Source organism: Ochotona princeps, chromosome 7, assembly GCF_030435755.1.
Source record: "Ochotona princeps isolate mOchPri1 chromosome 7, mOchPri1.hap1, whole genome shotgun sequence".
In the NCBI taxonomy this organism is placed as follows: domain Eukaryota; kingdom Metazoa; phylum Chordata; class Mammalia; order Lagomorpha; family Ochotonidae; genus Ochotona; species Ochotona princeps.
Genome location: NC_080838.1, coordinates 30,602,700 through 30,615,442, shown reverse-complemented (window position 1 = coordinate 30,615,442; position 12,743 = coordinate 30,602,700). Strand labels below are relative to the sequence as shown.

Genomic DNA, 12,743 nt, shown 5'->3' with positions numbered 1-12,743 from the left:
CTTACAATGAAACTGTTTACTATATCTTGACAATAGGATGCTGGACTCTCTGCCATTGTGCATGCCCACAATGATGGACATATTACTGTGTATGAAGAATTATAATAATGATACAGAGGAACTAGGTAGGGGGGAGGGAATTGGGACTGGGATAAGGGAAATACCCATGGAACTGTATCATAAAATGATAATAATGTAAAAAATAATAAAAAAACTGTGGCTTAGCATTTTACTGGTAGCATTCATTAACATATTGCAACAAAAGAATTCTCTCTTTGAAGATACTGTCATTTGTACCTGAAAATTCAGGAAAATTTTCTGAAAATCTATAAAAAAAGTCGTGGTGGAAAATGAATTTATGGAGATTAATAGATTTCACAAACATGAGTGTTTGGTAACTATTGCTACAAAAGAACTGCTCCAAAATTCAGTGGCTTAAATCAACAACCACATAATACCTATTGCAATTATTTTTAGTTTAGATGAGTGGCTTTTCTGAGTGTGAGTAGTCTTTTACTTGAATCTATAGTCCCTGTAGGTCATATAAAACTAAGTTTGGTTGACTTTGGAATACAGCTTGGCTGTGGCCCAAGTGTTTGGCATGCTGTTTATTCTGTCCACTGAAACAAATTGCAAGGTAAGGACAAATTCTAAGGAAGGATAACACACTAATGGGAGGTTCTAAAAGGCACAAAGTGCAGAGACCAGCACAAATGAAGGTATCCAGCAATTTTCATGGTTTATCAAAAAAAAAAAAAACGAAAAATAGCAAAACACGAGAAACTGTAAGAAGGAGGAAATAAGAATAGCAAAATAATTCAAATTCAGTGGACCACTTTCATTGAAAACAATTTACGTGTACAGCTGCACACAAATACAGAGAATGGCGTTGTAGATAAACTGCTGTCTGTAGTGCCAGCATCCCACATATGGGCTGCTGTAGTTTCAAGGCACAAGCTGGCGCCTTGTTAATGTGCCTGGGAAAGCAGCAGTAAATGGCCAAATTGTTTGGGACACTGCCCTCATGAAGGAGAACTGGCTGGAGTTCCTGGCTTCTGGCTTTGGCTTTGAGTTTGTCCTGTCTCATCTCTATGTCTAGGTATTATAGCCTTTTGGGAAGTGAACCAGCAGATGAAAGATAAGCCCATCTCTCTCTCTCAATCATTTTCTATTTCTTTTTCTTTCTATATCTTTGTTTGCCTCTTTTCCCCTCAGTAACTTCTTTTCAAATAACTAAAATCTTTAAAAGAAATATAAAAAATACAAGCACACACATGTGTATGAAGGATTGTAAAGTGGGTGCATATATGTTGTTTTTTTTTAGTTAAAATTTATATATAGTGAAATGTGCAGTACAGGCTGATGAATTTTGATATATACATGTGCAGTGATTACCCCAGTCAAAAGAGGACACATTTTTATTATCCCAGAAAAGTTTTTCCATTTCTGCCACACTCAGGTAAAATCACTGTTTTTGTATAAATAGATTAATTTTGCTTCAAATAGAAATGTCCCAAATATCAAACGTACACATTAGCTTTTATGTAGTACTATAAAATGTTAACTGAAATTTAAATTACCTCCAGAAAGAATTAAACGTTCAGAAGGTTCATGTACAAAAATTTTCCTGCAAACATTATACATAATCAAAATCAGTAAGTATACTATTGATTTTAGTCTCCATAATTACCAACATAATTTAATAACAATCAGTGTTTCATTCATTTATATTTTAGCTCCCCATTTAAAAGTGGTGTGTCAATGGCAAGTCGCCTTTGTAAGGCTGCAATGTTAAGTCGATTTAATCTGCTTGCCAAAGAAGCTAAAAAGGAAGATTTACTTGAAGCTAGTACCTATCATGCAGCTAAGGTAAGTTCTTAAATCAATGAAGTTGTCCGTAGAAATAAAGGTAATAATAATCATTATTTTTAGGATGATTTCTTTTTAGCAAAAGTTTGTTGAATAGTTTTTGAACTTACTACCATATAATAGTAAGAATAATTTTTAAAATGTTTATTAAAATAGAGAACAGATTTTTGTATTCCACAGGTAGAATTCCAAGTAGACCACACTTCCTTCACATCTGATTATACAAAAATTGTCCAGTGAAGTAGCCATGTCAATATGATATGTACTTATTTTGACAGAAGCACAACTGTAAAGTCAGAGAGAGACAGACAGATCTTCTATCCATTGTTTCACTTTCCAAATGGCTCTAATAGCCAAGGGTGGGCCAGGCTGAACCAGAAGCCTGGAACTCCATCTGAGCTACCCATGTGGTGACAGGGCTTCAGTAGTTTGAATCATCTTTGGCTGCTTTTCAGGTACCTAAGCAGGGAGCTGGATTGAAAGTGGAGCAGCAGAGCTTGAACCCGCAACAGCTCATGTTGGGATGTTGGAATCACTAGCAGTGGCTTACCAAAATGCCAGCCCCAGAAAAGAAAATCTTTTTAGACTTCATTAACATTAAAAATTTGAATAGTCATTTAGAAAATTAAAACACAAGCCACAGCTGCTAGAAATTTTATGCATAATAAGGAATGTGTATACAGAATATACAGAAACCTCTTGCAACTCAGTTATGAGGACAAATAATCAATTTTTTAAATGAGCAAAGGATGTGAATTTACATTCCTCCTAAGAAGACAACCAACCAACCAATCTCGGGGCTGGCATTGTGGCACATAGGCCACTGTCAGCATCCCATATGAGCAATCATTCCAGTCCCTTGCTATTCCACTTCCAGTGATACTTCTTGTTAATGTGTCTGAGAAAGCTACAGAACATGATCCCAGTGCTTGGGCCTCTGCACCTGTGTAAGAGACTAGGATGGAGTTCCAGGTTCCTGGCTTCTACCTGGAAGAGCCCCTACTGTTGTAGCAATTTGGGGAGTAACCATTGAATGGAGGATCTCTTAACTTTTTTGAATAAAATATTTTAAAAGATAGTAAAGGCCAACAACAATGACAAAAAGATACAGAAATATCAAGTATACATAAAGATACTCAGCATCTTTCGTTGTTAGAGAAATGCAAATGAAAATTATAGGGGTTGAGACTGGTGTTATGGTATGTGAGTAAAACTGTTGCCTGCAATACCAGCATCCCTTAAGGGAAATTGTTGGAGTCTTGACTGCTCCAATTTTGACCCAGCTCCCTGTTGGTTGCCTGGGAAAAGCCATGGAAGATGGCTCAAGTATTTTTGGTCCCTATCAGCCGCATGGGAGACTGATTTTATCCTGGCCCAATGTTTGTCATTGTGGTTGTTCAGAGGAATAAACAAACTAATGGAAGATCTGGCTCTCATATATTAGAGTGGTGGGAATGTAAATAATGGCAGCTGCTTTGGAAAACAGTTTGTTCCTCACAAATTACTTGTCGAGTTACTGTGTATCCCCACAGTCCATCTCAGCAATTCCATTCCTAGGTATAAATATTAGAGTTTTGAGGGCAGAGCTCCACACAGTTTGTGTATGAGTATTCATCAGCAGTAGGATTTATAATATCCAAAATCTGGAGCTCAACCCAAATCTTTGTCAATTGATGAATAAATAAAATATGACAAATTTGTATAGTGGATTATTATGTGGTAAGCAAAACTTAAGCATTGGACTATTCTACAACATGCATGAACTTTGATAACAGCATGCTAATGAGGTAAAATAAATTGATCACAAAAGCTTAAATATATAATTCTATTCATATGAACCGTGATATATTGATATAGAATTGTAGCATAAGTGAAAGAAGCCACACACGTGAATGAATATGCTAAAACTCAGTAGTGTGCTTTAAAAAGAGTTGGTCTTATATGAATTCTATTTTGACAAAGTTGTTAATAATAATACAGTGAAGCCAAAAGGCAATAGAATGGCAGGCTCAGTGTGCTGAAAGAGAAGTCCTCATTGCAGTGCAACAGGTTTAGCTGCCATTTCCAACACCATAGTTACATGTCAGTGTTCCAGTTCATATGCCAACTGTTCTGTTTCCGGTCCAGCTTCCTGTTAATGTGCCTGAAAAGGCAGTTAAAGATGGCTTCGTACACGGCTCCTCACCCGTGTGGTTGGCCCAGATGAATTTCTTCACTCCTGGCTTTGGCTAGGCTGTAATGAGCTAGCAGATGGAAGGTGTCTGTTCTCTTCCCTTCTCTTTTCTTCTGTCATCGTCTCTCCTGTGTCTTCTCTTGTGTTTTGCCTTAATGTATATCTCTCTGTATCCTCCTTACCTCACTCCTCTCCACTCACCCTACCATCCCTCTCCTCTTTCTCCCTCTTCCTTCTTCTAAACCTTTCTACAGTCTGCGTTTCAAATAAATCTTGAAAAAGAAAATTTTGAAAGAGAAATTCTTGCAACCAAGAAAGCTTATCTAACAAACTAATCCTTCATAAATAAAATCACAATAAAAAAATCCTCAGGTAAATAAGAATTAAGGAAATATTTTTCAAGTGGCACTTTGCTAAAGGAGGAGGTCCAAAGGAAGTCCAAATGAAGTCCTTGAGATTTAGAAGAGATTATTCCATGAAAAATAAAAAGGCATAAAGGAATAAAACTGAAAATGATAATCATGTGGATAAATACTTTCTGTGCATATGTGTAGTGTTATTTTCCTTCAAAATCATAGCTTAAAATTATTTAAATACTATATTGTTGAATTTATGACATAAAAGCGTAGATGTAATATATGGCAATATAAGTCATGGAGAAAATGGACTTATGTTTAAATAAGCTTGCTATATTTTATAAAGTAATATTAATATGAAGTGAATTATGTAATATAAAGAGATATTTCCAAATGTATCCTTGAATAAATAAATGGAAAGAATGGATAACACATTTTGGTGCAAATAAATTTTGGGATTATATACAAGAAATCTTCAAAACATTATGGGAAATGTGTATTAACAAAAAACTTTGCAGGATTGCAAAAATTTTCTGCACCAAAATGAATCTTAATTTTGTTTTTCTGCAAGTACCCATTTTTTTGAAGTATCCATGTATATGTGCTTTTGAAGTACACATGAAACATTCTCCAGCAGAGATCAGAGAGGCCATAAACAAGTCTTAATAAGTTTCAAAGAATAAAAACTCTACAGAGCATGTTATAACTACTTTGGAATTAAATTGGAAACCAGTAACAAAATTAAATAGTAAAAATACAAGAGTACTTCAGGAAGTCATAGAAATTTTATTTTTAAAATAATTTCGTGCAAAAATATTTTAGATTCATGTAGTTGTTTAACACAATGCACACATGAAAGAGGTGTAATAGCTGTATGCTGGAAATGATGAAACCGTTTCTGCGTGAAATTGTAGAAGCTCTAAACAGATGGATCTTGCCTGATGTTGATGGCTGCTGACTGATCAAAGTGGTATGTACTTAAGATTTAGATGTCCAGACCAGTTTCTTAAGACAGAAATGAAGTTTGCCATGTTGCTTGATGTTTTTCCTTCCTGAAAGATTTCTTTGTAGTATATGATGTGATTTGATAAAATTTTACCCACAATAGAACTTAAACCTGAATGCTGCTGTATCAACTAAATTCATGGAATATTCTAAATTCTTTGTTGCCACTTCGACAGTGTTCATAGCATCTTTACTAGAAATACATTCTCATCTCAAGACCACTTTCATTTCTCCTCATCTTGTGAGTATTTTGGGATTTAACAATTCAGTATCACCCTCAGGATCTACTTTTAGTTCACTTACTATTTATTTCTACCACCATGTTAGCTTCCTCCACTAGTCTTGAATGCCCTAAGTCATTCATGAAGTTCACAGTCTGCTTCTAGGTTACTGATGTTTTAGTTTTTTTATCTCTTCCAATGAGCATGAATGTTCTTCATAGCTCCTAGATTCATGTATACTTATAAAAGATTTTCATTTTACTTTGCCCAGTTGTATCAAATAAATCCCTATGGCAGCTATAGCCTTACAGAATATATTTCTTAAATAAAATGTAGAAATCAAAATTATTCTTTGATTTTTGGACTGCCGAATGAATGTTGTATAAGAAATAAGAAAAACACATTAATCTCATTATACATGTTTGTCAGAACTGTTGAAGACAAAGCACGTTGTCAATATGAGGTAATGTTTTCAAAGGAATTTTTGTTCTGAGCATATCTCAACAATGGGTTTACAATACTCAAGAAACCATGTTGTATACAGCTGTAATATCTTTCAGGCTTTGTTTTTTTTTTTGATAAAGCACAGGCTGATCAGAAGCAGTGTAATTCTTCAGGGCTTTGAATTTTCTGATAGATGAATGAGTATTAACTGTATCTTAAATTCACTAGCTGCATTACTTCTTGACAAGCATGTCAGCATGTCTTTTGAAGCTGTAGAGGCATTGACTTTTACTCTTTAACTGTTGAATCCCTAGATGGCATCTGTTTGCAGCAGAAAGCTGTTTTGTCTGCATTTGTATCTGGTGTTTAAAGTATGCTTATCAAATTATCTTATCTAGATCTTCTGGGTAGCTTCCAGCAGTTTCTGCATCAGCATTTTATGCTTCATTTTGCACTTTCATGTTAATGGAGATGGCTTCTTTTTCTTAAACCTCATGAACAAACCTCTGCTAGCTTTAAGCTTTCTTCTGCAGCTTGTTCACTTCTCTGACTTCACACATTTGGAAAGACTTGGTTCATATCAACAGTTTTCTCTTTTCACTTTGTTGTTGCTTGTGTGTTTGCTGGAGTAGCACTTTTAATCTTCAAGAAATTTGCCTTTGCATTCACAACTTGAATGTAACTGGATGGTGAAAGAGGCCTAACTTTTAGCCTGTATAGACTTTCAACCTGCCTTCCAACCTACCTTCCTCTCTAAATTCATTTAAACATCATTCCTGGCTTTTGTTTTCAGACAAAAATAAGGCAGATCTTCCTTTTACATGAGCATTTAGAGACAATTATAGGATAATTAATTGGCCTAATTTCAGTATTAGAAACTTCAGAGACTTAGGAGGCCAAAGGAAGGACTATTAGACACAGCTAGGTGACCGAACAGTAGGGATAGATACAACATTGATGAAGTTATTGTTTAGGTGAGGTTTGTGGTGTCCCAAGACAATTGCAATGATAACATTAATGCATCACCATAGCAGATATGATTAAAGTTTAAAATGTAGTAAAATGATCAAAATGATGCAGACTTGTGTGAGCATATGCTGTTTATAAAAGAAAACCAGTGCACGTGCCAAAATCATAATTTCTAGAAAGCTTCCATTTGTGTGCTTTTCAGCAAAATAAAGAAAATCACAATAAAACAAGCAATGCTTATATAAGACATGAGTAGTGAAGATCATATATTGACATAATTATAGGTCTGTAGACCAATAGAACAGAAACAAACACACCTGTGGTCAGTTGATTTTGTAAAAAGGTATCATGTGATTCAGAGAAACATGAGTCTTTTTAAACAAATGGTGCTAAAATATCATGAGTATCCATGGGTAAAATATTAGGGAAAGAGCTCCTAGATAACACACAAAAAGGTAATATGGAAAGGGAAAGTAAATTTTGTATTGCCCTGAGTGGTCAAGCCATGTTCCTCCAAAACATGATGGTGAGACCTGCTCATGCTTCAGCATTTCTTCTTGACTGACCTTCTCAAGGGTGCCGTGTAACACAGCACATTCATTTGTCACACAGTCCCCATTCTGGTGCCAAGGCTGCATCCCTCTACTGGACTTGAGTTATCAGTGATTGCTCCTGGGCAGTTTCTGATTGCTTATTTGAATCTCTGCTCGGCAATGGTCGGCTCCTTAGCTGCAGCTGTTATGGTCCGGTTTTGTCAATTTCCCATGAATGACAAAGAGTCTTACTGATAATGCAAAAGCAAGCAGAGTTTATTGTGCCAGCATGCTGGGGTCAGACTGATCTTGGGGCACGCAGGCCTGCCAAGGAGGGGTCGGAGCCTGAACTAGCAAAAGGCTAGAAATTATATAGGCCCCTTCAGTCGTTACATGCATCATAGCCTGTGCCAATTCAAACACAGCAATCAGACACGTCATCTTTAGGGCTTCCAGGTGTAAACAGTCCACTTCGTTCCCAGACACATTATCTTTAAGGCCCCTGGGTCTAGACAGCTCTTTCCGTTCCCACACTTTAATGTCTCAACAATTGTATGCCTCTGTTCTGCCGTGCATTTAGCTCACCAGAAGGAAGAAACAGATTAAGGCCATGGGTGCACAGACTTCTTGTTGCAGCTACATTCTTATTTTCAGAATTTAACCAGTGAGAAAAAGATTTGAGGAAAATTGTCTGTAGTAAGTTGGCTGACTGAGTTCTGTCGCAAGGTTTCTCCTGAGATTTGCAATGTAAGCCTTGTCTGTGAACATCTGCCCTTTAACTTACCATTCTGTTAGAGGGAACTGATTTTTGCAGTCACCAACAGATCAGTCTCTTCTATATTTGTCCTAGGAATGATGGATGAAAGGAAAGACTGGAAAACTAGACTGTTTAATATTTGCAAATTTACATCTCTTCAGATAGTAGCAGCTACTGATAATTATGTCAGAGAATCTTTGAGATAGCACACATTACAGATTTCTAAATCCTAGGAAAAGCTCAGAAAACCTCATATAGAGAAATTCCATTAGGAAAGAGGTCCTTGTTGACAATAAGGTGCTAGACTTTTATCGTTGCCGATACCTATAATGGCATTATGCACTTAAATAGCAGAATGTTAGACTTGTGATTGGTCCTGAAGGACTGAGCTATTGTAATAGTATGGGGGAAAACAGTGGTGGTGGGGTAGAATGGGGAGGGAGGAAGGGCAAGTGGAGGGGGAATCCCTATCCCTATAAAGCTGTATCATGGAAAATAATACTAAAGAATAAATCCAGAATAAAAAGGAAAGAGGTCTCCCTGGTAGATGTATTACAATACTTTGAGTTTTGAGGTAATACTTAATGGTCAAATAAATTTGACTTGCCCTAAAGTAATCTATCAATAATTAGAAAACTGTTACTTTCCAATATGTCAAACATGAGAAAATGAATCCTTTGAGAAGAAATAGTTTTAGAATTAAAATGTGCAATAGAAAGAGTAATAGTTTGCTTCAAAATTAAAACCTGCTTGTCAAAGGCAGTTATGGAAAAAGTGAAGATAGTGAGGCAGGCATCAGGCTTAGCAGGTGAAGTCACTGCTTTGGACATGTACGCTTTGTGTAAGAGTGTCTGGGATTGAATCTCACCTCCATTTCCAGTCCAGCTTCCTACTAATGTATGTCCTAGAAGATAGCTGATGTGACTGCCACCCAGTTCTGGCTTCAACCTGTGTTCCAGCTCTGGCCGTTACAGACATTTAGGTAGTGAATAGACATGTGGGAATTATTTCTCACTTGCTGTTGCTCTCTCCACTTTTAATTAAATACAAACTTTTTGAAAACTTAAAATACAAGCCACAGACACAGAACCATGTACCTGACAAACAATAGATAAAATATGTGAAAAACACAATAAAGATAAAAGTATAGGACAGGGAAAGTGTATTTTTTTGTTGTTGTTTTAGTGGCAAGGAAAAGGAATACATACAAGTGGTTAGTAAACACATGAATGACATACAACCTCATTTAGGAATGAAAAATAAAAACACAGTAATAGACCAATTGCACACTGACTAAAATCCAAAAACTCAGAATAGTAAGTATTACTGAAGAATTGGAGAAACTGGAACTCACCTCCCCCCAAGCTTTGACTAATGGAAGTGTAAGATGATATAACTGCCTAGGGAAATAATTTGACATTTTCTTAGCAAAATAAAGCTTATAATTACCGATTATCCTATGGTGCCATTGCTATCCAGGAGAGTCTAAAATTTATGATGATACAAAGACTCATAAATGTTATTTGTAATAAATATTGGAAGCAGGTTACATATTCATCAGCTGATGAATACATGAACAAAATTTTAACATGCATATGATGAAATGCTAGCAATAAGAAGGGGCAAACTGCTGATACATGAAACAACATGAAAGGATTGAAGAATATGCTAGTGAAAAGAAGCTTGATGTAATAGGGTATATGATTCTGTTAACCAATTTGTGCAAAATTTCTAGAAAAAGCAAAACTGTATAGACATAAAGTGATTTATGGTTGCCAGGGGCTGGAGCTAAGACAGGAATACACAGTGACTATAGGTGGCCAGCGTGGGAACTTTTGGAGTGATAGATGTTTTATAGTTGAAGTATGGTGATATTTTCATACCTCTCAACTTACCTGAAAAGGATAAAACTATTTACAGTGGGTGAATTTTATAGTGTATGAATTATACTTTAGTAACACTAGCTTTTAAAAAGTTCATGTGATTTTTTCTAAATGAAAATACATCAAAATATTAAGAGTTGTTCCCTGCGGTTTTGGAGTTTTGCAGGTAGTTTTTATTTATAATTTGTGTTTTTCAAATCTTTTTAATGAGTATGATTACTCTTGTAATTATAGAGTTTAAAACCATCAAAATTGCCTTTAAGGCTTATTTGGAAGAAAACATTTTTTCTTCAAAAGTAATATTAAATAGGAATTCAAAAGTGACTTGTTTTTTTAAAGGTCAAGCTAAAGAAGCAAGAATAGGACTACTTTTCATAAGTCTAATTCTACCTGTTTTATACAATTCCATTTTTCTCCTCCTCTAGTGTATGTCTGCATCCTATCAAGAAGCTAAAACTTTGTTGAAAGCCTACCTACAGCAACACGGCTATGGCTCCTGGATTGTGAAATCTCCCTGTATAGAGCAATTTAGTATGTGAATTAAGCAATCCCTTGTCATAATAAAAATCTTCTATTTTTTGGTGTGTGCTGACTAGTAAAAATGTTAAAATATTCGAGGTTTTCACTTTCAAAAAGAGAGTCTTAAAAAGGAAATTGTTGAAAATTTGCAAATTAGGATTATAAACAATTCTTGCCAGTTTACATTAAAACATCAGGATTCTTTTTACTTTGAATTTTTTCGAAAATAATTGTCTGATTCAATGTGTAGGCATTTTCCTTCTTCACTGATTATAAAGTATTTACCCTTTTGTAGTTTAAAAAGAAATTTGTTTTCTTGCAAGTTTTTGATTCACTGCTACCCGTATACTATGATAGTGAACATTGCATCATGGTAGTTTAAGGTTGGTTATTCTTTGAACTGAAAATCGTAATAAAAATAGCTTAAATAATTCAGCAGGCATTAAAGTGTGTAGTATTTGTCAGTCAATGTTTTAGGTGATAGTGTTTAAAAAAAACTTTCATGTCAGGAGTTTATGAATGCAAACTACACATATGATTGCAGAAAAATATTAAAATGTTAAGGAATAGTTTAATAAATTATTCTAGTTAACAGAGGGCTAATATGTTTTAAGATTGCTTATTTTCAAGTGTCCTATAATAGCTAATAAATACTTTACAGATAAATAAAAGATTAGGTTCATGTAGTGATTACATGAAAAACTTAAAGTTTGAGTTATCCATTGTGAGTTTCTCTTATTTTCTTTATTTCTTCTCAGTGTGTGTATATGTATTATATATATTATGATATATTATATATAATATATATAATATATATTGACAATATATATTATATATATTATGGCTACTTATTTTTTATTAGAAAGATTTACAGAGAAAAGGAGAGACAAAGATCTTCCGTCTGCTGGTTCATTCCCCAAGTGGCCTCAATAGCCAGAGCTGTGCTAATCTGAAGCCAGGAGCCAGGAGCATATATTCCGGGTCATCCACATGGGTATTAAGCATTATTGATTTTCTTAGTTTGTCCCTGTTAGGTTTCATCTTTAATAAACTATTAGTCTTATGCTCACTGTAACTGAACCATTGGGTCTAGAGTGATGGCCTAGTGGCTAAACTCTTGCCTTGCAAGCGGCAAGATCCCATATGGGCTCCAGTTGATGTCCTGGCTGCTCTACTTCCCATTCATCTCCCTGTTGTAGCCTAGGACCCTGCAGCCACATGGGAGACCTAAAAGAAGCTCCTGGCTCAGCTCTGGCCGTTGTGGTCACTTGAAGGGTGAATCAGAAGATGGAAGATCTTTCTATCTCCTCTCTGTAAATCTGCCTTTCCAATAAAAATAAGTTTTAAAAAAAATTGGAGGAATTTGGTGAGCATTGAAGTCATTTCTGGAAAGACATTTATATGTCTTTCAGAAATCTAGACTCTATACATAATAATTTTAAGTTGAACCACATGAAATTGCCATATTGTAGAAAGAAAATGGACAGTTTGTATGGATCAATATAAATACCAATAAATTCCGTCTCAATCAATGATAACTTATTTCTTCTTTGATATTTTTTCTGAAATATTTTTATTGCCTCACAGTAGCAAATTTCCAAGTTTTATTTCCGTTATTTTACTTCTTCATACTAAATTTATCTTTGAAAATATAAATTTTTTAACCTTGCGCTCTTCATATTCAATAATGTTAATAAAAATAGTAATTTAGGTATTCTACTTTTCCATGGCACTTAAATAGGAAAAAGCACTAAGTCATTAATACTTATCTCTGAAAGTTCTGCTAATTAACAAAATATCCTTCTACAGTGAAAAATGGTTAGAAGTGTGGTGGGGCTGGGGGGCATTGCTGGCTGGGTGGGTCTGACTGCCAGTCTCAATGCCAGGGTTCACACAGATTGCTGGTTTGAGTCTTGGCTGCCCTGCTTCAAATCCAGCTTCCTCCCAATGTGCTTGGGAAAGCAGGGGAAGGCAGTCCAATTACTTGGGTCCCTGATACCCATGTGGGAGCCTT

The 12,743-nt window shown here is 35.4% G+C and overlaps 1 protein-coding gene across 2 annotated transcripts in view; it reads left to right on the top strand.

The window, feature by feature from the left end:
- Positions 1-10,791, top strand: part of ADAD1 (adenosine deaminase domain containing 1) — a 53,268-nt gene extending 42,477 nt beyond the window's left edge. Inside the window, exons 11-13 of one of the 2 annotated variants that reach the window (XM_058666888.1) lie at positions 1,737-1,869; positions 5,313-5,368; positions 10,636-10,791. In XM_058666888.1, the coding sequence (XP_058522871.1) occupies positions 1,737-1,869; positions 5,313-5,321 (142 nt within the window). In that variant the 3' untranslated portion in view covers positions 5,322-5,368; positions 10,636-10,791. The remainder of the gene's footprint in view (positions 1-1,736; positions 1,870-5,312; positions 5,369-10,635) is intronic. The other variant, XM_012929629.3, reaches the window with a different exon arrangement.
- The last annotated feature ends 1,952 nt before the right edge of the window (positions 10,792-12,743 follow it).